Source organism: Chelon labrosus, assembly GCF_963514085.1.
Source record: "Chelon labrosus genome assembly, chromosome: 7".
NCBI classification, from domain to species: Eukaryota; Metazoa; Chordata; class Actinopteri; order Mugiliformes; family Mugilidae; genus Chelon; species Chelon labrosus.
In genome coordinates this window covers 15041015-15061964 of record NC_140343.1, presented here as the reverse complement: position 1 = coordinate 15061964, position 20950 = coordinate 15041015, and the positions used below count along the sequence as shown (strand labels likewise).

The 20950-nt window shown below is 42.3% G+C and overlaps 3 protein-coding genes across 3 annotated transcripts; all 3 read left to right on the top strand.

The window, feature by feature from the left end:
* The first annotated feature begins 1524 nt into the window (after positions 1-1524).
* On the top strand, positions 1525-6918 carry mob3c (MOB kinase activator 3C). The gene is made up of 4 exons (XM_084548780.1): positions 1525-1986; positions 3466-4079; positions 5362-5564; positions 6395-6918. Exons 2-4 carry the CDS (start codon positions 3662-3664, stop codon positions 6422-6424), a joined length of 651 nt encoding a protein of 216 aa, XP_084404906.1. The 5' UTR covers positions 1525-1986; positions 3466-3661; the 3' UTR covers positions 6425-6918.
* A 96-nt stretch (positions 6919-7014) lies between these two features.
* mknk1 (MAPK interacting serine/threonine kinase 1) lies at positions 7015-14610 on the top strand. The gene is made up of 14 exons (XM_084548779.1): positions 7015-7284; positions 7980-8042; positions 8502-8604; positions 8731-8829; positions 8931-9028; positions 9316-9395; positions 9498-9571; positions 9680-9784; positions 9881-9936; positions 10035-10130; positions 10236-10430; positions 11476-11640; positions 11782-11825; positions 13104-14610. The coding sequence occupies exons 2-14, from the start codon at positions 7989-7991 to the stop codon at positions 13321-13323; spliced, it is 1389 nt and encodes a 462-aa protein (XP_084404905.1). The 5' UTR covers positions 7015-7284; positions 7980-7988; the 3' UTR covers positions 13324-14610.
* A 2046-nt stretch (positions 14611-16656) lies between these two features.
* Positions 16657-17747, top strand: LOC311490344 (transmembrane protein 275-like; the record flags this gene model as incomplete). Its single annotated transcript, XM_084547788.1, has 1 exon — positions 16657-17747. One exon carries the CDS (start codon positions 16657-16659, stop codon positions 17260-17262), a length of 606 nt encoding a protein of 201 aa, XP_084403914.1. The 3' UTR covers positions 17263-17747.
* Positions 17748-20950: the final 3203 nt, after the last annotated feature.

Genomic DNA, 20950 nt, shown 5'->3' with positions numbered 1-20950 from the left:
CCATGTAAATAATTCTGACATGCATGTACCTGTTTTAAATATTTCAAAAGGGATATCAGCAGCTAATCTGACGAAGGTTACTTCCTTAACTGTTATCTCACTGACAGCCCTTATTCAAAGAATCATGAATCATCATAATAATAGTCATGGTGACCCCAAGTGGATATGTTGGACTATTGCAACTCAAATTGATAAATTAAGTGAACTGAACTTTAATTGAAATTTAACTGAATTTCCAGCAACCAATGACTGGTATAAAGAAGCAGTTGTAGAATTAAGTTAACGTACACCCACTACCTACCAAAATTAGGTACACTAGCGAAAACAAATGCATCCTAATATGTAGTTTAACAACAGTCCTGCTATTCAGTATTTTATTAGAATAACCGAGAGAGCTGTTGATTTAACAGAAAATCAATCCAATGCTGTTTAATGCACCACAAACTACTGCAAAATATATATTTTTATGTGGTTTCAACATAAACTGAACATTGTAACAGTCATGGCGGCACAGTGGTGAGGTGGTTAGCACTGATGCCCCACAGTGAGAAGGCCCCGGGTTCGAAACCATGGGCTGACTGGGCCTTTCTGTGTGGAGTTTGCATGTTCTCCCTGTGTCTGCGTGGGTTCTCTCCGGGGTTCCTCCCACCGTCCAAAGACATGCTAGTTAGGTTAATTGGTGGTTCTAAATTGGCCGTAGGTGTGAGTGTGACTGGTTGTCTGTCTCTCTGTGTTAGCCCTGCGATAGACTGGCGGTCTGTCCAGGGTGTACCCCACCTCTCGCCTGATGACAGCTGGGATAGGCTCCAGCAGACCCCGCGATCCTTCACAGGAACAATGAATGAATGAATGAATATAACAGTCATGGATTTAAGATTTAGTGCAGCGCTGTTACATTAGAATGATTCATTTTCACTAATGTACCTAATGAAATGGCAAGTAAGTGTACCGTCTGCCTATATAAACTGAATATCTTAATATTAATGTTTGCAGTTTCAACACAGTAAACCAAACCTTACAACTTGGCACTTGAGATACCATCCTGCTGCCTACATATAGTATGTCGTCACTCCCATACTACAGGGAATCATTTCACAAAGAGTCTAGACAGTTGTTTTTTAGGTTGGGTGTCATATACATCAAAGAAATGGACAGCCTCTATGCTTTGGTGGCGCCCATTCATTTCAAGACAAAGGGAACAGTCGGGGCAGCTATCCTAAAGAACATTTATCCCCTCGGGCCACGAGGAAGCGGACCGTTTCAGTCAAACATGCTGATGGTTTGCATGCAGATTCATGTTGATGTTTTGAGGAGACGTTGTGGTGAGCTGCAGTCTTTCTATTTAAGGGTATGCTCCGAGTTCAACGACAATATCTTTAAAAGGCCAAGAATTTAAATGACATGTTATTGAGACTTCACCAAAAAAAAGAGTCTCGTGGACTGCCAAGCATCCAGAAAAGTTTGTGGGATCATTCTGCCCCTTGTGTTCTATAAGTGGCTGAAGAGGAAGGGTTGTTTTCTCAGGACCTTCACCAGAGGGCTGGTGGGATAAGTGGGCTGGCTCCTCCGCTTACGGGATGACAAGGGGGAAAAAAAAAGATGGAAAAAAAGAAGGAGGGCAGAGTCAGGCCCATTTCAGCCCTTCTTCTCTTTCAATTTATAGGTCCTCCACACACGCACACCCGCATACAGAGACACATAGACAGCAGTAGACAAAGTCAGGATGTGACATCATTCACAGGAAGAGAAGCCAAACAGTTTTTTTTCCTCTTTTCACTGTGTTGTCTGTGCTGCTGAGGGAAGTTAGAGCCTCCCGGACTGTTAGTGACCATCACAGAGAATTCAGAGGCGCTTGAGAGGGCAGAGCGGCTGGAGCTGACCTCTGCGGTGAGTTTAAAATCAAAGGATTTGGACACGTGAAAGCTCTCTAAACTTCCCACAACTTTTCGCCACATTCCAGACATTCTGCTGCAGGATTTCAGCCAGGTACAGTGCAAAGAGTATTTTCCATTCTGTAATCTTCTGTTTGTGAGCTCCCCCGACTCCTCTTTTGTTTGTGGTTACTGCGCCCTGCAGTCTGTTCAACCAGCTGTTTTCTTTCTCATTCCCAGACTTTTGTTAGTCTGCAGTGTCAGAGGCAAGATCCTCCAAAACCAGTAAAGTATGCATGAAGGGTCTGCCAGCCACGATACGTGATCAGACATGCTTTAGTCTGAGCCTGTTGAGGCATGCGGAGAGAAGCAAAGTGATCCATATGGAAGTCAATTCTTCTCACACGCTGTCACCTTTTGTATAAATCATTTATGCCTTAAGATCCAAAAGAGAGTCCAGTTTTCTGTTTTGCTGGCACAGTGTCTTCCTGAGTTGAGGATCGGATGAAGCTGTAATTGCGAGCCTCCCTCTGGAGCCCTTTTGTTATGGATACTTTTAGAGCTATCTCATGACCACGTACTCACACTCTCCTTCTGCAGAGTTTTGAACAGAGATCAGCCAGACCATGAAAGCTAGTGGAAAGATTAAGTGCCCTGCTGCATTTTTCAATCATCTCCTTCTCCTCAAATTAATAACATCTAACAGAACCCAGTCAACAAAAAGCTTAACCGACATGGGAAAAATCTGTGAGGTTTTGAAATGAATTCCTAAACTGAAAGTTTGCAACCAGCATCCATTTCAGCACTATAATGACGATACAGACTCTCATGCTAATTCAAGTCACAGGACCTTCAGAGCAACAGCCACAGGAAATGGTGAGACCTCCAGTTTAGAACGAGACTCGGGACACAAATGCGGATATAGTGTCGTGTTGCAACCACATTCACTTGAATGTGACTGAAGTGCCAAATCTGCAGAGCTATCTTATGCAACAATCCTTTAAAGTACCTGACAAAAAGGCACAAATCAGTGGAGAGTCTGTTGTATGTCTATATTATTGTCCAATAACAAAGTAATTTGCTAATATAATAGTAATGGTTGAATCACATGCTGTTCAGTGAGATTAAAGTCCCAAGAAGGATGTATTACCTTGCCAGATGTGTAATAGTCTTGTCAAAAACAAAAAAAATGACTTATTGTTTGTGTTTCCTATTCACTTCCTCAAGGGTTCTGTTTTCCATCAGTTGTCACGTTAACTGTTTTTACACCGAGAGCCTTTGTGTTGAGCAATGAGACCTTTTCACTGAGGACATTTGCTTCCACAGTGTCGTCTTGTTGGGGGATACAGTTTGCCTGACACTGTCCTTACAGAAATATGCTCAAGTAAAGCAACAGTAATGTGCAGTATGTATGTACTCATGTTTTTATGAGTCATTTTAATGATGTGGTTTTAAAAAAAAAATGTTTGACCTTGTGGTTTCTATGACTTCTTTAAAAATTCAAAACTCTAAACTGCTTGACAGCAATGCTATGTTTGGTTTTCTCGTTTCAAACAAAAGAGCCTTACACGCCTGTTGCTGTTCTGCTTCACAGAGTTCGACTCACCATCTGAAAACCAGAACTCCCTGCAATCTTTACATGAAAGACGCTGACCCGCCTGTGACCTGATTTCAGAGCAGAAAAGAGCCTGGTTCCCTCTCTCAGGAAAGTCACCCTTTATCAAACTCAAACCTAATCATTACTCTGGAGAGCTTATTCTCCCCTTATCTCAGGGGAAACGACTGAGTCAATGGCGTTGTGTCTCGGACAAGTGTTCAGCAAAGACAAAACATTCAGGCCAAGGAAGCGGTTTGAGCCCGGTACGCAGCGCTTTGAACTCTACAAGAAGGCCCAGGCCTCGCTCAAGTCCGGCTTGGACCTGAGGAAAGTGGTCCAGCTGCCAGAGGGGGAAAACCTCAATGACTGGATCGCGGTTCACGTGGTGGATTTCTTTAACAGGATCAACCTGATCTACGGCACAGTCAGCGAGTACTGCACCGAGCGCACATGTCCCATTATGTCCGGGGGACTGAGGTACGAGTACAGATGGCAGGATGGCGACGACTACAAGAAACCCACCAAGCTGCCTGCTCTCAAGTACATGAATCTGCTGATGGACTGGATAGAGTCGCTCATCAACAATGAGGACATCTTCCCCACCAGAGTAGGTGTGTGTGAGGAGTCTACAAATGAAGGCTTCAGACTATTATTGAGTGCATAACCTAATACATCACTGTTGTGCTGCTGAGTGCAGTGCTGTTCCCCTTCATTAAGCGCTCAAATACAATGATTAAGTTCATGCGGAGGTTAATTAGACAATGAGGCTGACATTTAGAGGAGACTGACTAGGTGATGGCGGCGTTATTTTAGTTCAACACCAGATCTGGCTATCAGCTATCAATCAGATTTATTAGAGGTGAGACTATTATGCATAACGAGGAGTGAGTCACAGTTGCTCAATTGTTAGCACTGAAATGTCCCTGTGAAGGCCAAACTCTGCCCTTCTGTACAGAATGGATGTACATTTTTAGTATTTTTATTTGATCTCTTAATCGATGAAGGTTATACTAGACAAACATTTCAATAAATGGGTCTTGTCTATTTGTTAGACCATGGCAGTTCATCCAAGATAGCAATCGTCTCTTTGCACAGTGTATTCACAATGCTCTCTGGCTCTAAGGAAGAGTAAGGCATGCACCGATGTACTGTAGTAAAAAGATTTGACCACAATAACACTAATTTTGTCTTAAAAACAAACAAAAACAAATCCTAATTACTACGCTCTTTAGAAACTTTTGGAGCACAGACTGTACCCTTACCTGACAACCAATGCTGTGCTTCCAATGTGGAAACGAAGGACTAGGAACCCATGGACATAGTCAGTGCACTTCCTCCACAAGAACTAAGGTCCAACCTTGGTTCCTGCAAAATTATTTCACAGTACAGGACATTTCTTTTTTGTTGAGTACTTTCTATAGTTCATCTCATGGTCAGTCTTGCAATACAGTAGCTTTTAAGATATTTTGCTCACTTTTTTGCACGTCTCTTCTCTAGCACTGAATGACACAGTTTGCAAAGTAGTGAATCATGATCAACAGCAACATGGCTCGAATCTCCTCCATGATTCCAGATGTTGCTTTGTTACATCTTTATATGGCCTTTTTGTTTTTGTTGTCTTTATGAACATAGACAACCGACAGTCTGAAATAGCGATCTTTAGCAACTGAAATGTTTTCATCCATTATTTTAAAAAGTCCCAATGGAGTATCATCAGCCCAACAACTGAGGTTTTTGGTATTACCTCCTCTCAGTCAAATATTGAAGCCGTTGATGAGAAATTGTGTCACTTACATAACATTACACCTTGGTTGATTACATGTATTTTTAATGCCTAATCAAGCAGCTTTTTACGTGGAAGTCCTTCATTTCTTTTTCCCTTCTTCATCCTAGGTGTTCCTTTCCCCAAGAACTTCCAGCAGGTGTGCAAGAAGATCCTGAGCCGTCTCTTCAGGGTGTTTGTCCACGTTTACATCCATCACTTTGACAGCGTCTGCAGCATGGGTGCGGAGGCCCACATCAATACCTGCTACAAGCACTACTACTACTTCATCTCAGAGTTCAACCTCATTGATCACTCTGAACTGGAGCCCTTGGTAAGATGCCTGTGTGACCTCAGATGTGTGAGGGCAAAGTGAAGGAGCATGAAAAAAAAAATCAGATGGATGTTTTCTAATAGGAGGGTTGTCAGTATGGCTCTCATAACTGTCAGTCTAGCAGATGATACCTGCCATCCTACTATCTATAACCTTGTTGTGGGTAAACTCGATGGCGTTATGTTTTTTTCCTTCAAGTCAGTGTTTGACTTGAAGTGTTTTGGTTTAGTTCAGTCCACAAGAAATTGCGTTTTTCAGCACAGACTGCACATTTACCCTTTCTGTGGGAATATAACACATGGGCTGTGTTCTTCCTCAGATGGTGGTTTTCCATAGGACACTGGGAACCGAATTAGAGTTCCCTTGTTCCCCTCCATTTTCCATCACGACAGAAACTCATTAACTGCTTTGAATAAATTACCTTGGTTTGAAGCAACAAAGAGAATTTGCTGACCTAGTGCAGTCATGTAATAAGAAAGAGTTTGTATAGTTGCTGTTATTTTCTAACAAAGAGACCGCTATCACTTGTGAGCAGATGGAGAATGGCGCTCCAAGCGTCAATAAAAGGCTTCAGTTATCATCATTATGAAGCCGTGGCTGTGTAATACAGCCTGCAAAGTGAAATAGGGATGAGACATTTATGTCAGCGCAGCGTATAAAAGATAAATCCTGTAAACAGACGCTGTTTTATTGTCCCACCTTCCACACCCAGGGCAATTCTTTCTGTTGTTGGTCTAGAGGAACAACACCTTTTTGTTTTTCATCTCCTCATACAATGCTTACGACATAGATTTGATGTTTTAACTTGTTGTTTGTTTCTTTTCCTGCAGAAAGAGATGACAGAGAAGATATGCAATTAAACAAAACCACACGGACAAAGGAGTTTACATTTATCTGAGCCCCACGAGAAAACATCAGCTTCAAAAGACTCAAGACAGAGAACTATTATATAGCAATACATTTGTATGCATGGATTTCCATCGACACGTCTTCAGATGATGGCACTGTAGCTTCACACGTACTGTACAGTCGTCATGGTGCTGCAATGTCATCCTTACAGTTATTTGTGTTAGTTTATAAATCTTTATCTTCTGTGCTGATTTTTTTCTTCCCTATTGTGCATGTATGTTTTGATATACAGTGTTATTGTGATGAAAGATTTGACGTTGGATTTTATATGATGTGTTTATCTTGTTTTGAGGGCATAAAAAATGCATTTTTTTTTTTTTACATTTGCTGATGCCTGTTTTCATTTTGTATGTATACACTGCACTAAAGATGTGAAAACATGTAGAACATGTTTAGATCGATGACATCAGAAGTAAATAAAACAATACGAACACAAAGCACATTATGGGCGTGAAATATTGCAGGTATGTGGCCTGAGCGTGCCTCTTGACAGGGCTATCCTGCCAAACCACTAAAAGTTAATGTGTGTGTGTGTGTGTAAATAATAGTCATCATCATGCACAAAAAATTCCCTCTACGTGGACTGGGGCGTGGTGACGAGTGAAGCCAGGTGACGTAGCAACGGCAGGGTTCGCCTCGACCAATGGGAGAAGGAGGAATGCAGGAGGAGGCGGAGCAAGCATATGTTTACGTGCTTTCCCGCCCACTACGTCACTGGCTGTTGTATGATGATGGAGCTCAGCTAGCAGTGGGACCTTGCATCAGCTGTTTGAGGCTTTGACAGAGGGGCTTCGGTTAGTGTGGTGTCCAGGTTAGAGTGCTTTATATTTTCATTTTAACCCTGCTTGACCTTTCTATAAAGACAAATTTGCAAATGGACATTATTTGGTAAGACAAGCTAGGTACCGATTCTTCCTAGTTAGCCCCAGCTAGCTTGCTAGCTAGCAAGCTACCTGGGGCTAATGACAATAACATACGGTTTGGATAGGCAGCAGCAAACGCTTACTCTAGCTTTTCTATTGGTCTGCTAATATTTTTATTCGTTGTTTTCTGTTGGTTATGGTGCAGTTTTATTCTAACGTTGCCAATGTTAAGTAACTTCGTCGCTATTGTTAACTGCCGGCTTAAATTTGCTGACGTTAGGTTGGGTAACAGCCAATCTCCATATAAACTTTGGGCAGATAAAACGCTAAATGCTAACGTATTTGACGTCCTTTTTTTTTTTTTTTTTTTTGGCGAAACGAAATTTGTTCTTTTTAAAAGGTTAAAATGAACTGTACTCTACGTGAAACTCCTGTGGTCATTCAGTCACTAACCGAAACAAAGTCTTACAATAGACGGCCAAACAAAGAGGAAACCCTCGTTTGATAGATATCAGGTTATATACCTCTAGGTATAGACTTTGTATGTCCTCCACTACTCGAATTATTTCATTTGCATTCGCTTGTCATCCCTGATATTTATGTCTCTGCTTACTAACTGAGTATATTTATGGTGTACTCTCAGTTGGCAGATATGGTGAGGCACAGCATGATGACGGAGTTGCAAGCCTTCCACCACTCTTTCCAGGTATGACTTGCTCAGCTGTTGCATCTGATTTCAAAGCCTTTAACTTCCTGAAGCATTGCAGATAGATAAGGCCAGGCTGTCATGGTAGTCTGCTCTGAAACATGGAAGTTTCATCACATTTAGTGAGTCATGCACTATAAATGACTGTGTAAAAGCTTCTGGTAATGTCCAGGGTGACATAAGACCTGTCTCGCTGTTTCCTCTTTTCTCATCAGCTCACAGTTTTGGCAGGTTGTCAAAGGGGAACATCATTTCTAAAGTTGTAAGAATTGTAATGTAACCATATACTTATAATGTATCACCTTCAGCAATGTACATTTTTTTCTGTAGTCTAATTTATCTGCAGGGAAAATATCGTATAGTTTCTCCTGCTTTCTCTACTGTACCTGATCTCCCTGGCTACTCTCGTACTTTCTCTCCCTTTCTCCCCCTCCAATGCGGCCTCCTTCTCTGTTACAGGGTAACTCCCTGGCTGTGGGCCAAGTAGGGCAAAACTATGGGGCTGTTCAGGAGAATGGGATCACCACAGAGCAACGACAGCACCTTTCGCAAGGCCCTGCAGGTACAACATTAAAAGCTGTTGCAACGGCTCTCTGTTACTCAAGTCCACACTTGTGGTATACGTCGTACTTAAATGTGTGGTGTACTAAACTAATACACTTGCATGTGGGTTTTTCTGATTCTCCAGATATTGAAAAGAGCCAGCCAGTAAACATCCCAGATGCAGCTAAAAGAAAGAAGAAGAAAAGAACAAGGGCAACAGACAGCTTCACAGGGACGTTTGATGGTAATGAAGAGTTAATAAATTGTGAGACGCACTCGTGCAGTAAAAGCAGAAGCAGGATTCTCCTTAACATCTACTGCAATTTCATATATCACATTTTTCAGATCTCTACAAACTGACAGATGAGGTCCTGGGCCAGGGGGCATATGCTAAAGTTCAAGGATGCGTAAGCATACACAATGGACAGGAGTATGCTGTGAAGGTGATTTCTATTGCATGGTGTTGTCATATGGCACCAACTATTTTATTTACATTTTACTAATGTGGGGTTAGTTAGATTTCACCAAATCCACCTCAATTAAAGGTGGATTTGTTTAATTTTGTTAAAAGTTAACGGTATTTTAAACAGGGTAGGTTGGTTTAACTTTTTGTTTACAGTTGTACTAAAATCAGTTAAATGAAGACCATGATTAAAAATGCTCTGTATCAAATGATTATATTTTTGTTCAGTCGGCTGATCCTAACTTCTTTGTTTAATTTTTTATAAAGATCATAGAGAAGAGTGCAGGGCACAGCCGCAGCAGAGTGTTTCGAGAAGTGGAGACCCTCTACCAGTGTCAGGGAAACAAGTAAGTGTGTTTAATCTGAGCATTTTATTTATTTTTTTAACAAAATTAAAACCAACCCAGAAGGACGCACTCTCTAATCAACTCAAAAACATATTTGCACAGGAATATTTTGGAATTGATTCAGTTTTTTGAGGACAACTCCTGCTTTTATTTGGTATTCGAAAAGCTGCGCGGAGGTAAGTGTAAATTAATTCAACAACAACAACAACAATTGCACCATTTTCAAACATGCATCATTATAAACACATGAAGATTGCTGCAAGTCATTTTTTGTTTTCCTACAGGCTCCATTCTTACACACATCCAGAACCGAAAGTATTTTGATGAACTGGAAGCTAGTAAGGTAGTCAAGGACATTGCCCAAGCCCTTGACTTCCTACACACAAAAGGTAGGTTGACATCAGAAACGTTATTCTATTTCATTTCTAGAGAATAGCTGGGAATTTTTTTTGTAATTGTCATGGTGACAATGTTCTTCTCTTCAGGGATAGCCCATAGAGACCTTAAGCTGGAGAACATACTCTGTGAATACACTGATCGAGTAAGTGTCCTTTAATGGTTAACGCAAAAAAACCTTAGTTATCCCCAAAGATGCAGAAAATAACAGTATAGTAATATGTGTTGTATGTATTTATTTAGGTGTCCCCAGTAAAAATCTGTGACTTTGACCTGGGAAGTGGAGTAAAGCTCAGCAGTGCCTGTACACCTATAACAACTCCAGAGCTCACCACACCGGTAACTGCCTCATGTTAAATTCATGCTGATATCATTTCACACAGAACTAATCTGATCAGTAACACTGACTTTATTTTCCTGTGTTTTCAATTTTCTCCCTCTCAGTGTGGCTCGGCAGAGTACATGGCTCCAGAAGTAGTGGAGGTGTTCACTGATGAGGCCTCCTTCTACGACAAACGTTGTGACCTGTGGAGCCTTGGGGTGATCCTTTACATCCTGTTGAGTGGCAGCCCACCCTTCACAGGCCACTGTGGTACAGACTGTGGCTGGGACCGCGGTGAAACATGCAGAATGTGCCAGGTATGCTTGCCCAGTCAGCCCCAGTGTGATCTTTTATGATAGTAAACCTAAAATCAATATATTATAGATGTTGCTCTACAAAATAAATGTGTAATATGATAAAGGCAGGAACAGAAAAAGAAAGAACTTCAAGCGAAGCGTGCTTCTGGTGGAAGTCTAATGTTAAGAAAAGAAACAAACTGGAATTTGTGGTTTAGATTAAAATGTAAAATTCTCTTTGTGTAATGCATCTCAGTATGAGGGATGATACGCCAAAATGTGTCATTGTTTTAATCAAATGAACCAAAAAGAAGAAGAAGAAGAAGAATAGAGGATGTTGTTATACGAGACTTGCAGGTGGAATTGAACCATGTTATATGTTATGTGTATGGTTTAGTTGTTAAAAATGTTGCCCTGGCTGACACATAGGCTCCGTTGCTCAATAGTTATTTAGACAGTCAAACTCAATTAGTATCATGGAGCTTAATCCCAGATGATAAAGTAAAATAAGGACACGACCTCCTGGAGTATAGGTGGTGGTGGTGGAGCAGCAGATGATGTTAGCAGTTGGAGATGGAGACCCCTGGGATGACCAGGAAGAGGTGGAGATAGTTTAAGCTACTTGAAGCGAAATGTCTCTAAGAAACTCTGTGTCTAAGTCCAGTTGCCTTCCTTTAACATTTTTGGATGTTGCAAGATAGACTGTCTGAAAGGCAGCTTAACAGATTTGCGATGAATTGAAAGAATGTGAACTGGGAATTGGTTCACTCAGAAGAGGTGTCAAATAGAAAATTGGATGAGAGTGGTGACGTAGATATTGAGGATGAAGTGATTTCGACTGCATGGGAAAGCAGAAGAAATGAAGAAGTCAAGTGGCTGGAATATCCCGCATTCCCCAAAGAGGAAGGGAAACAGGCCTTGAGGACACATCTCTTCCTTATTGAACTTTCACATAAGCTTCATTAACTATGGTCCACATGTACAGTATGTGTGTCTCCACTACGGTTCCTGTTTTCAGTGAAATGACAACTATTTTACAGGAAGATGTTTGATCTTCTCTCCTCAGAGTCACCTGTTTGAGAGCATCCAACAGGGCAAGTATGAGTTTCCAGACAAGGACTGGGCTCACATCACACAGGGAGCCAAGGATCTCATATCCAAGCTGTTGGTCCGAGACTCCACTCTGCGCCTCAGTGCTGCTCAGGTCCTCGAGCACCCTTGGGTGCAAGGGGTGGGTATAGTTACATCTGTGCACCAGAAAAGCTGTTTTGTACTAGTTATCCTAATCTTGTCTAATCTGTTGTGTTTAATTTATGTCATTTTTATTTCATTTAAAGCTGTGAGTAAATTATTGTGCTTCTTTTTTTCACAGAATGCTCCAGAGAGAGGTCTTCCAACTCCTCATATTCTTCAGAGGTTTGTCTAACAAGTTTTCTATGAAGTTTAAACAAAAACTCTTTTTAAAAAGAGGAAGTAAAAAAAGATTGAAGCTCGAAAACATCACTTTGGGCTCTACGACAGTTTCATTTTTCAGTATTTAAATCCTGGTTTTTGGCCAAATGATGAATTGACCAGTTGAGAGAGTAATCAGAATATTTGCTTAAGGGTGGTTCTTGAATACATCTTCTGATGAACCTGAACACATCATCAGTGATCTAACCTGGGGTCATCGGGTCTTTCAACTATCCCTCTCCCAGACGACACAGCTGTGGCTGATCAGACCACGGCTTGTGTTCAGGTGGGGCTCGCTTGCCTTCATGGTTCTCCTCTCTGGATCCAGAGCCATCTCGAGGCTTTCACCGCTGCTTTGGTGGTGCTCTTGCTGGCTCTGCTCCTTGTTGTTCCTGTAATGCCTAGTACACTAACGGCTTTGTGGAGTGAGTGCCCCACAAACCCTCTGCAGCTAACCTTGATGGGCATACATCTCGCCTTCCAGCCTTGTGCTCGGCAGTTTATGACCAGATGGTCGTACTTGGTGAGCTACTCCCAAGGCACTGTCATGGCCGAGCACTTTTGGGCAGGAGCTCAGAATGTGTTCCAGAGTGCCTCTTGCTGAACAAAGATGTTAGTTCAGGGTCTTTACTTTTCCCAGGTCCATGGCCTGCTCCCAACACATGGCCTGCTCCCATCTGGTCCAGGGGCCCTGCTGCCTCAGACCAGCTGCTCTGCTTATCCTTCCTTCCTCCACTGCAGTCTTGACCTCCTCCTGCACTTTCCTGCGCTTCTCCTTCCCCTTGCGCTCCTTGTGCCGAGATGGTGTAGGGAACATTCCCAGGCCCACTCCGCCATGGGCCACCACTCCCACCAGATCTTTGTGCCGCAGTCGTGCCTCAAGATCCAGCACGGCAGCCTGGGCACTCCATTTCCTTCTGGTTTTCACCACCACTCCTGTCTGGGTCTCCTTTGGGTCAATGGAGTCTCTGTACATCAGCACCTCTCGTGTCCGTGTCACCTTGGACTCCTCCTCCAGAGATTTCAGGGGTAACCAGAGCTTTGTGGTGCTCCCATAGAGGGCGATGCTACTGAGGCTTCTGGGCAGCCCCAACCACCTCCTGAGACAGCCCACCGGAAGAGTTTTTCCAGCCCTTAGAGGATCCAGCTTAATATATGTCAAGGGATGGGGATAAACAATAATGTCACTGCAATTTGTAGGTTTGTCTCTCTTATCATGTTCTGCCTCCTTTTGTCTTGTAGGAACAGCAGCACCAAAGACCTGACCCAGTTCGCAGCAGAAGCCATCGCATTTAACCGGCAGCTATCCCAGCACGACGAGCAGCAGGAGGACGTTGGAGTCATCGTTTGCTCCATGAGGCTCTCTCCTCCTTCCAACTCCAGACTGGCCCGCAGACGGGCTCAGTCCAACGCTCTGCGCACCAGTGACTTTGCGCCTGCTTCAGACGACCTTGCGGCCTGAAGGACCAGCCCCACTTCCCCCATGATTTCTGCCTCCACCTGCTGCTTTTGAGCGTGTTTTTTGTTTTCACGGGTAGCCTTGTCGGATAAGCCACACAGTATCACAAGTGAATAACTGTTTCTGGTGTTAAAGCTCTTCTTCAAGGCCAGTAATCTTATCTCCTCAGCTAGACAGAGTTTGAGCACCAAGGGGACAGTTAATCCTCGGCTACCACCTCCTAATTGAAAACAGCAGAGACTCTGGAGATTTGACCAGGAGTCGCTTTAAGCTGCCTGAGTTTTAAATAAGGACAGTCTCACCTGAGAGTGGCTTTGGCTTTTAGAACTAATTTAAAGATTTATTTGTGGCTTGTGGTGAGCACCACAAAAAAGCAGAAACTACTCTTATTGCCAGCAATTAAGTACATATCATAGTCAAAGCAGCATTAGAGAGGGTCGGGACAGATACGTTGCTGTCTTAATGCAATCTCCTCTCATTTTATCACAGCTGTAAATAGGTCAGTATTTTATTTAAAAGCTCTTTATTCTGTGAAGGAAAGGGGCGACTTTTATTTCTTCATGAAGCATGTATATGTGGATTTATGTGGTTTTAGAGGATAACAAAATGCACGACACTTAGAAGGAGGCTGCCTGTTCAAATGGGATTTTTATCTCCATTGTAGCTTGAAAGGAACAACTTTTCATCAAACAACATGCAGTAACTACCTGAGAGCTAAGTAGAAGTTATAGAAAAGACTGAGAATAGATTTTGAACTTAATATTATTTCGTGCTTTCACTTCAACACAAGCTACCTGTAGCACTGATGTACTTTAAAATAAGTCTCTTATTTAGTTTATCTGAAGGAGAGAGTGAAGAATTGTGAAGGGTTTGGTTCAACAATATGAATACCAAGGGGCTATAGCTACCTTACTGTAGTCCAACATCACTTTTAACCCCTTCATACACAACATATTTGATCATTTTATACTAATACAAATGCAACACCCCCATCTAAGAGGGCTTACTTAGTTTCTTATGGTCTTAGTGGTTTTGTATCTCAGAGTGTTTTCAGTCAGGCTGACTTCAAATGTGACAACTGCATTATTTTTAGGTTGTATGTAGTTCATGAGACTTAAAGGGATATTTGAATAGTTGATGTTATACATTTTGGTGAGAGAAGGGATTCTGTGTTGGGAGTGAATTTATTTTTATATGCACTTATTTGTATATTGTTCAGTTTTGTATCAGTATGTGAACGTGCAAATGGAAACGAGTGATGGATTTTATTAAGACTTTTATGTCAGATAAGCTTCTTATTTTTTGATTTTTATTCTTTCTTTCTTTTTTTTAAAGAAACAACCATTTTCCCTTTTTCCAAAATAAGTTGTTTTATTGTTTTAATTTAAATGGGGTCTCCGACGGCAGTCCATCACTTCTGCGTCCCCCTCACCCGGTCAACTTTATGTGTTGTCCATTAAACAACACGTCTCCTTATTTCACACTGTTGCCATGGACACCTCATCCCTATAGCAACTAAGGGCCTTTATAGGCTGGCAGGAATTGACAGAGCAAATACACGCATTAGGAAACAACCGCTTGCAATGTTAAAGCCCTCACATTCAAATTCCGAATCATAAAAGGACTTGTTTGTAACCCCCCGTAAACTTGCAACCCGTTGGAATAGCTTAAATTAGTCACTCCACACTAACTGGTTAAGATTTTTTTTTACACATAAAGGAACGTGGTTAAATCTATAGCAGTTAAGGGAGAGAGTAAGAGAGAGCGGGCGTTTGCCGTCCCAATTCCACTGTTCATTCATACTCCGTCAACACGAGAGTACCGAGTGTGAAAAACAATACAAATCACAACATTTGAATTTAAAACCAAACTGTCACCTTAATCAAATATATATTATATAGCCAATAGTAATATTGAGTTGTTAAATCTTTATATTCTGATGATTTGATCCATTTTTAATACGGACTGTTAAACAAAATATCTTCCATCATTTACCACTTCCTGTTTTGACTGAAGTTCTAGTTTGGAGAATGTTTTAAGCTTAGATATACAGTCTAATAGTTTTGGCTTTCACACAGAGAAAAGATCCCAATAAATGGACCAAGGCCTTACAGTTGACTCAGCGCTATGGAAAATTAGGACACATGATAAAAGTGTACAACCATTATATTTGAGTTAGCCTGTGCTAACTCTCTGTATGGGGTCCTGTGCATAAAGCTCTCGTGTGTGTAGAGCATATTTTTCTGGCATGCTGTGTTCCCAATAACAAAAAAAAAAAAAAAAAAGATCTTCAATATCCTCTCTTGTCTAAGCTGTGTTGCATAATTTCTTACTGCAAGCTCCCATTCAGGAGCAAATGTGTCTCTTTTCTGTTGGCAATTGTACAAGGGTCCTCTTGAAGCCTGATAGGAGGGCGAGGCGACAGGAAGAGGGTGTCATTAACCTGCCCACACACTGACAAGAAAGATAGCAACCCTCTTGTTTCTCTGAAAGCAAAAGATGAAGAGGAGCGAGCGTAGCGTGTGGTAGCTGATACCCAGAAAGCATCATAACATACCCAGATGACCCAACTGTAAAAATCAGATCATAAATAACAGATTAAGAAGAGGCAGAAAGATGCTCTGTGCCATCATGCCTCAGTGTGTCAGGTGTTGATTTGTTCAGTGCATACACGCAAAACCTTAATCACTTCATAGGCCCGATTTGATTGGATGATTTGTTTTAAAGAGCTATGCAGCGCCCCTAGCGGCCAGAAGTGAGCGGCGCAGCAGCCGTTCACTCTTCTGTTCACCGGCTGGAGGAAGAGATCACAGCCAACTCAGCGACTCCTGCACAGCATGATGGACGGACGAAACACTGCGAAACACCCAACAGCGTTATGATCTAAGGTTAGTGACACTCACAATGGTGTATTATAAGGTCTTTGCATCGGGTTTTACTCAGTTACTCGGGCAAGTGGCCAGGAGCGAGGAAAATGTGACTTAAAGAATCACTTTGTTATAAATACACAGGATCACTTTGCATTTTAAGTGTTTTTTCCTTATTCTGTTCAACTATGTTATTTACTTTTAGGCATGTTAAGGTGTTAAATCTTTGAATTAGTAGAAAAACAGCTATATTGAAGGCAACTAGGCTTGTTTGAGGTTTCTTGATTTCTTCACTGCTGAGAATCTTTACAGAGGATAAAATGATTTTAAAAGAAGCTTAAAGTTAAAGAAATCTCTTCAGTTTCCAAAATGCATTTTGTTTGCTCTTCCTATTCACTCTCCTAACCATCATCTCTGTCTTAAGTGATGTGATCAGTCATTCATTTGACCACCAAAGCTCTCGTGAAACATGGTGTTACCTGAAAAATCCTCTAGAGCATCTCCTCCCAAGAAGACCCCTGAGCAGCAGGGCCTGCGACACCAGAGCCTGCCCTCCCCGGCCCTGTGCTGCGCCTGCGGCCTGTGCATCATGCTGGCGGGCATCAACATCACCCTGGTGGGAGCTTTCGCCCTCACCTTCATCCCTACTCGCAACCCCCCCATCATCATCGGGCCTCTCCTCTTGTTGGTGGCGCTGGCTTTCTTCACGGCCTGCTGCGTGGTCAGCAGGAGACCTCCGGCACACATGGCCAGGAAGGCCAAAGGAGGCGAGAAGTGGGAGCTGATGCGGATGGGGGCGGCAGCTTTTGAGATGGAGACGAGCGAGCACACCCTTCAGGACACAACGGCCGTCCAGCTCAGCCCCACCAACTCCCCCTGCTCCTCTCAGAAGTCCAGCTCCAGTCACGGGGACACAGCCGCCGCCGCCGCCGCCGCTGTCCCGCCTTCCTGCCAGGATGAAGTCGGTGAGCTGGACATATCAGAGATCTGTGACGTGGAGGTCACTGGAGATAAACCAAGCAAGGAGAGCCCTTCTGCACAGATGCTGCCTGAGCAGAACACATCTGCTACGTAGCACGGGCTTTCTGTCTGAGTTGGTTGTGATTCACAGGATTGATTGTTATTTGTAAATATGATCAATGGAAAAGGAGCTTATTCAGTGTGTTCAGGATGTTCTTATATGTTTATTGCTCTGTTCCAAGATGCACATTACCTTGCCAGTAGCAGCAACAGGAATGGATATGATACCTTAATCCAAGTGAGTGTTTGTGTAGTTCCTGTTGTATGAAACATCCATTTAAGGCTGATTATCCTCTATTCATGTCCTGTGGATTGACAGGTGTTAGTGCTTGTCACCTTATGGAAGGAGGATGAGTGTGTCCTGCGAGGCTTCTCTGAGTTTTAATAGCTGCTGTCGGTGCGTAAGCCTGGTGAATCTCAGCTACAGGTTTTCCCACCCTTTCATAAGTATTCTCTTTCTCTGCTTGCATCAGCTGCTGTGAGCAATGCTGCAACCTTGAGCCGTGTATTCAGTAACAAGTTAATGTTCTGCGTGCTTGTCTGTGCCTGTTGTTTCGGCGTCGTGATCATAATTGTTACCACAAATGTCACCACATGTTTGGGACGCCTGTGCACTTTGTAAACAAACGTGTCATTTTGCTTCGGCGTACGTTGCAGGGTGCGTTCAGAAAACTTCAATAAAGTATCGACTGAGACTTGATGAGGATTTGATTATGGCTCTTTGTCGCACGCGTAAAAAAAACAACGCCATAAAAAAGCAATAGCACACGCTTTTCAGCCTCTGAAGAAAGGTGGCAGGCTGTGAAGATAATTCATTTGTTATCTGAAAAGCGGCAGTGGCGACAGTGCAAACAGCTCCCTCCTAACATGTTGCCCATCACTTGGCATCTGACCCAACAGCTGCCGGCGAAAGCGAGAGCCCTGTTTACTCAGCATTATACGTCTGCTGTCCACAGATACAGCTAAGGCACACAATGTGATCCCCTCACACGGCTCAACCGCTGGAAAAGGTAAACGCAACAGCCTCTGCCTGCTATTACTGTAGTGTTTTTTTTTTCTTCTGTGTGTGTGTATGTAGCAAGCTTTCTGAATAGCTGCAGGCAGTGCTGTGTGGGTGTCTGAAAATACAACTGATAGTGCTTCTATAAAGAGACAGGTCTTGGCAACCTGCATTCATTTTACTAAACTAGTAATGAGGTCGTGTTGCTCTGAAGAACAGCACAATGGGATTAATTCAGTGCAGAGATGGCTTTAAATGTGTGCAGGAGCTAAGCAAGTTTTACACTAAATAATAAGTCCACATTTTTTAAACTTAAATTTTAGATCATTTTCCCACTTAAAGCATAAATCTCCCTTAAATTCATACATAAACGGTATTAAAACTATCGTGCATTTTAGGGCTTTACCTCTGATATTACACATTCAGCAGAAAGAACACTTGACTTTTATTAATTTTATGGGCCAGTCATTTTTAATTCATAATGTAATGGTGTCATATTTTAAATAGATCACCAACATAGGGGAAAACACGTCCAGTAATAATGATACATTGGCAGAGAGCTGTTTCATTGTTAGGACAGCTTTTGTCCCAAAAGCAGGATGGATCATGGATTTTCGAATTGCTTAGTGAGGTTGTGGGATGGAGATGAATGATCGAGGTAGAGCAGGACAGACTGGTGACACGTTGGGTTACGCCGACATTGGTCTAGCAGGCCTCTAGCCTGGGGCACAGTGGACAGCAGTTAGGAAATAGGAAACAATATACAAACTTTCAAAAGGCTACAGAGTCAGGTGAGTTACCTTAACTTCCCTCAGATCTACACAAAGAATAAAACAGGGGAGCAACAAGAAACTCAGGGCTTTGGTGTGAAATCAAGTGTGTAAATATGGGTTTGTGTTGATTGTATTATTTGCATCAGTTTCAGCTGCCATTCCTCCTGTTAAGCCCCGCCCACCTTGCGCCCTGATTGGTTCAATAGCTTATTGGTTAATTGCTCATAGCAGATGATAGTTGGGATCCTTTTCTGCTGCTCAGACAGTGTGGGACATAAAAGCAGCCGGGACACCTTGATCATTACAGAGTTGGTTTGGTCAGTGGTGGTCTGTGTGCATCCATTGACAAATAAGTTCTGTTTGCAGATATTAAGTAACATAGGAATCATTCATAGAAATAATAAGCTTTCTTATGTTATTTTATTACTGTGTTATAGTATTAAGGGATGCATAATGTCTCGTATAGCAGTAACTAATTTACTTGGTGTGTGTTAACTGTGGACACCTTTCCAATAAGGTGGAGTGGAGTGTGTCTGCTGTTGTTATACCTCAGATGTAACCGATGTCTATTTATGTCTTTATTTTAAATGGTTACAGAACAACACACCCATATACCTGCTAAGTATCTGAATATCATGATGATGATGCACAGCACGTGAAGTTCTAATAAAGTTCACTGAAGACAAACTCACCTAAAGTGCATCCTTGATGTCCCATGGTGATTACACTAATACACCAGACTCTTAAATTGGTGGTAATCAAGCGTCCATATCACACTGACGGAGGTAACACCGTGTATATGTACAGATGTCGAGAAGAGGAAGAAGCCATCTCATTGACATCTCTGAGAGTGCCTCCCTTCATCTCTCTGGTGTTATTTGGGTATGTGTTAGGATCCACAAATTAGTAGATTGGGGTTCTGATTTTGTTTTCTGGCTAAACAACCGGGACTTTTAAAAAGAAAGCTACAGCAAAGGAATTGGAATCAAGCAATTTCTGCCATCCTATGTGTGGTGTCCAGAAGAAGATCACATGCGTAGGATCTGTAACGACCCATATCTCACCTGCACTTAGTGGATGGTGTTCAGATTAACCTGGGTGGTACATCCTTTTTATTTATTTTTTCAATGACCCATTAAAGGCCAGAAACTCCAAAGTCAAGGTTTGCATGGGGGTGAAACCTTTTGGGGAGAGTCGTCAAGGCTGTGTTGTCTAAGTGGTGTCTCCTTCCATTTTCCTGTCCTGACATATAATGGCATTTGTATAATACAGCCACTACAGGAGCCATTTTACTTTTACTTTTAATACATTTTACTAATGATTAATTTACTAATTTACTAATGTTTGTAAGGAAGCGTACGTGTACAACAGTGAAAAGGAAACAGTGAGGCATGACTGTTCTGGAAAGCAGATCTGAGCCTGTGCTTCAGACCGTCAGTGCAGAACATTTCTCTGCTCTGCATCAGCAACCGCTCTGCTGTGACAACGAGGCTGCAGCATCTCAACCAGCACATAACAGAAGCCATCACTGAAATGGGCAATCGCCACACTCTTAAGACCTGTTGGTTCATTTTTGTCCTCTGTTTGGGAAATGAGTCTCCAATGGATATTTAAAAATCAATATAAGCTACAGAGCTGAAACCCGAAGCTGGCCTGGCCTTCTAAGCGGTTTGTTATTGGTTGGCAGTGACATGTGCAACAGGAGCTCTGCAATTAAAAAATGGCTGGCACCTCAGCAGCTGCATTTTAAGGAACCAAGAAAGCTGGAAAATATACATTTGTGATGGTTCTGAATTTGATATTTGGCATGTATTAGGTAGAAGTTTTATGCATATATAAAACAGTCAACCACCAATCAGTACACCTTTTGTGGACATAGGGACTCACTACATCTGTTTTTAATTTGAAATTCATATTATCATAGGTAACACAAACTGACAGAAGCAGACAGGGTTTTAGTCAGAATTACA

Coding starts and splice junctions, on each gene's coding strand:
- mob3c (XM_084548780.1), top strand. CDS start 3,662: ATGGCGTTGTGTCTCGGACAAGTGTTCAGCAAAGACAAAACATTCAGG. Junction 4,080..5,361: donor CATCTTCCCCACCAGAGTAG/GTGTGTGTGAGG, acceptor TCTTCATCCTAG/GTGTTCCTTTCCCCAAGAAC. Junction 5,565..6,394: donor ACTCTGAACTGGAGCCCTTG/GTAAGATGCCTG, acceptor CTTTTCCTGCAG/AAAGAGATGACAGAGAAGAT.
- mknk1 (XM_084548779.1), top strand. CDS start 7,989: ATGGTGAGGCACAGCATGATGACGGAGTTGCAAGCCTTCCACCACTCT. Junction 8,605..8,730: donor CCTTTCGCAAGGCCCTGCAG/GTACAACATTAA, acceptor CTGATTCTCCAG/ATATTGAAAAGAGCCAGCCA. Junction 9,396..9,497: donor TACCAGTGTCAGGGAAACAA/GTAAGTGTGTTT, acceptor ATATTTGCACAG/GAATATTTTGGAATTGATTC.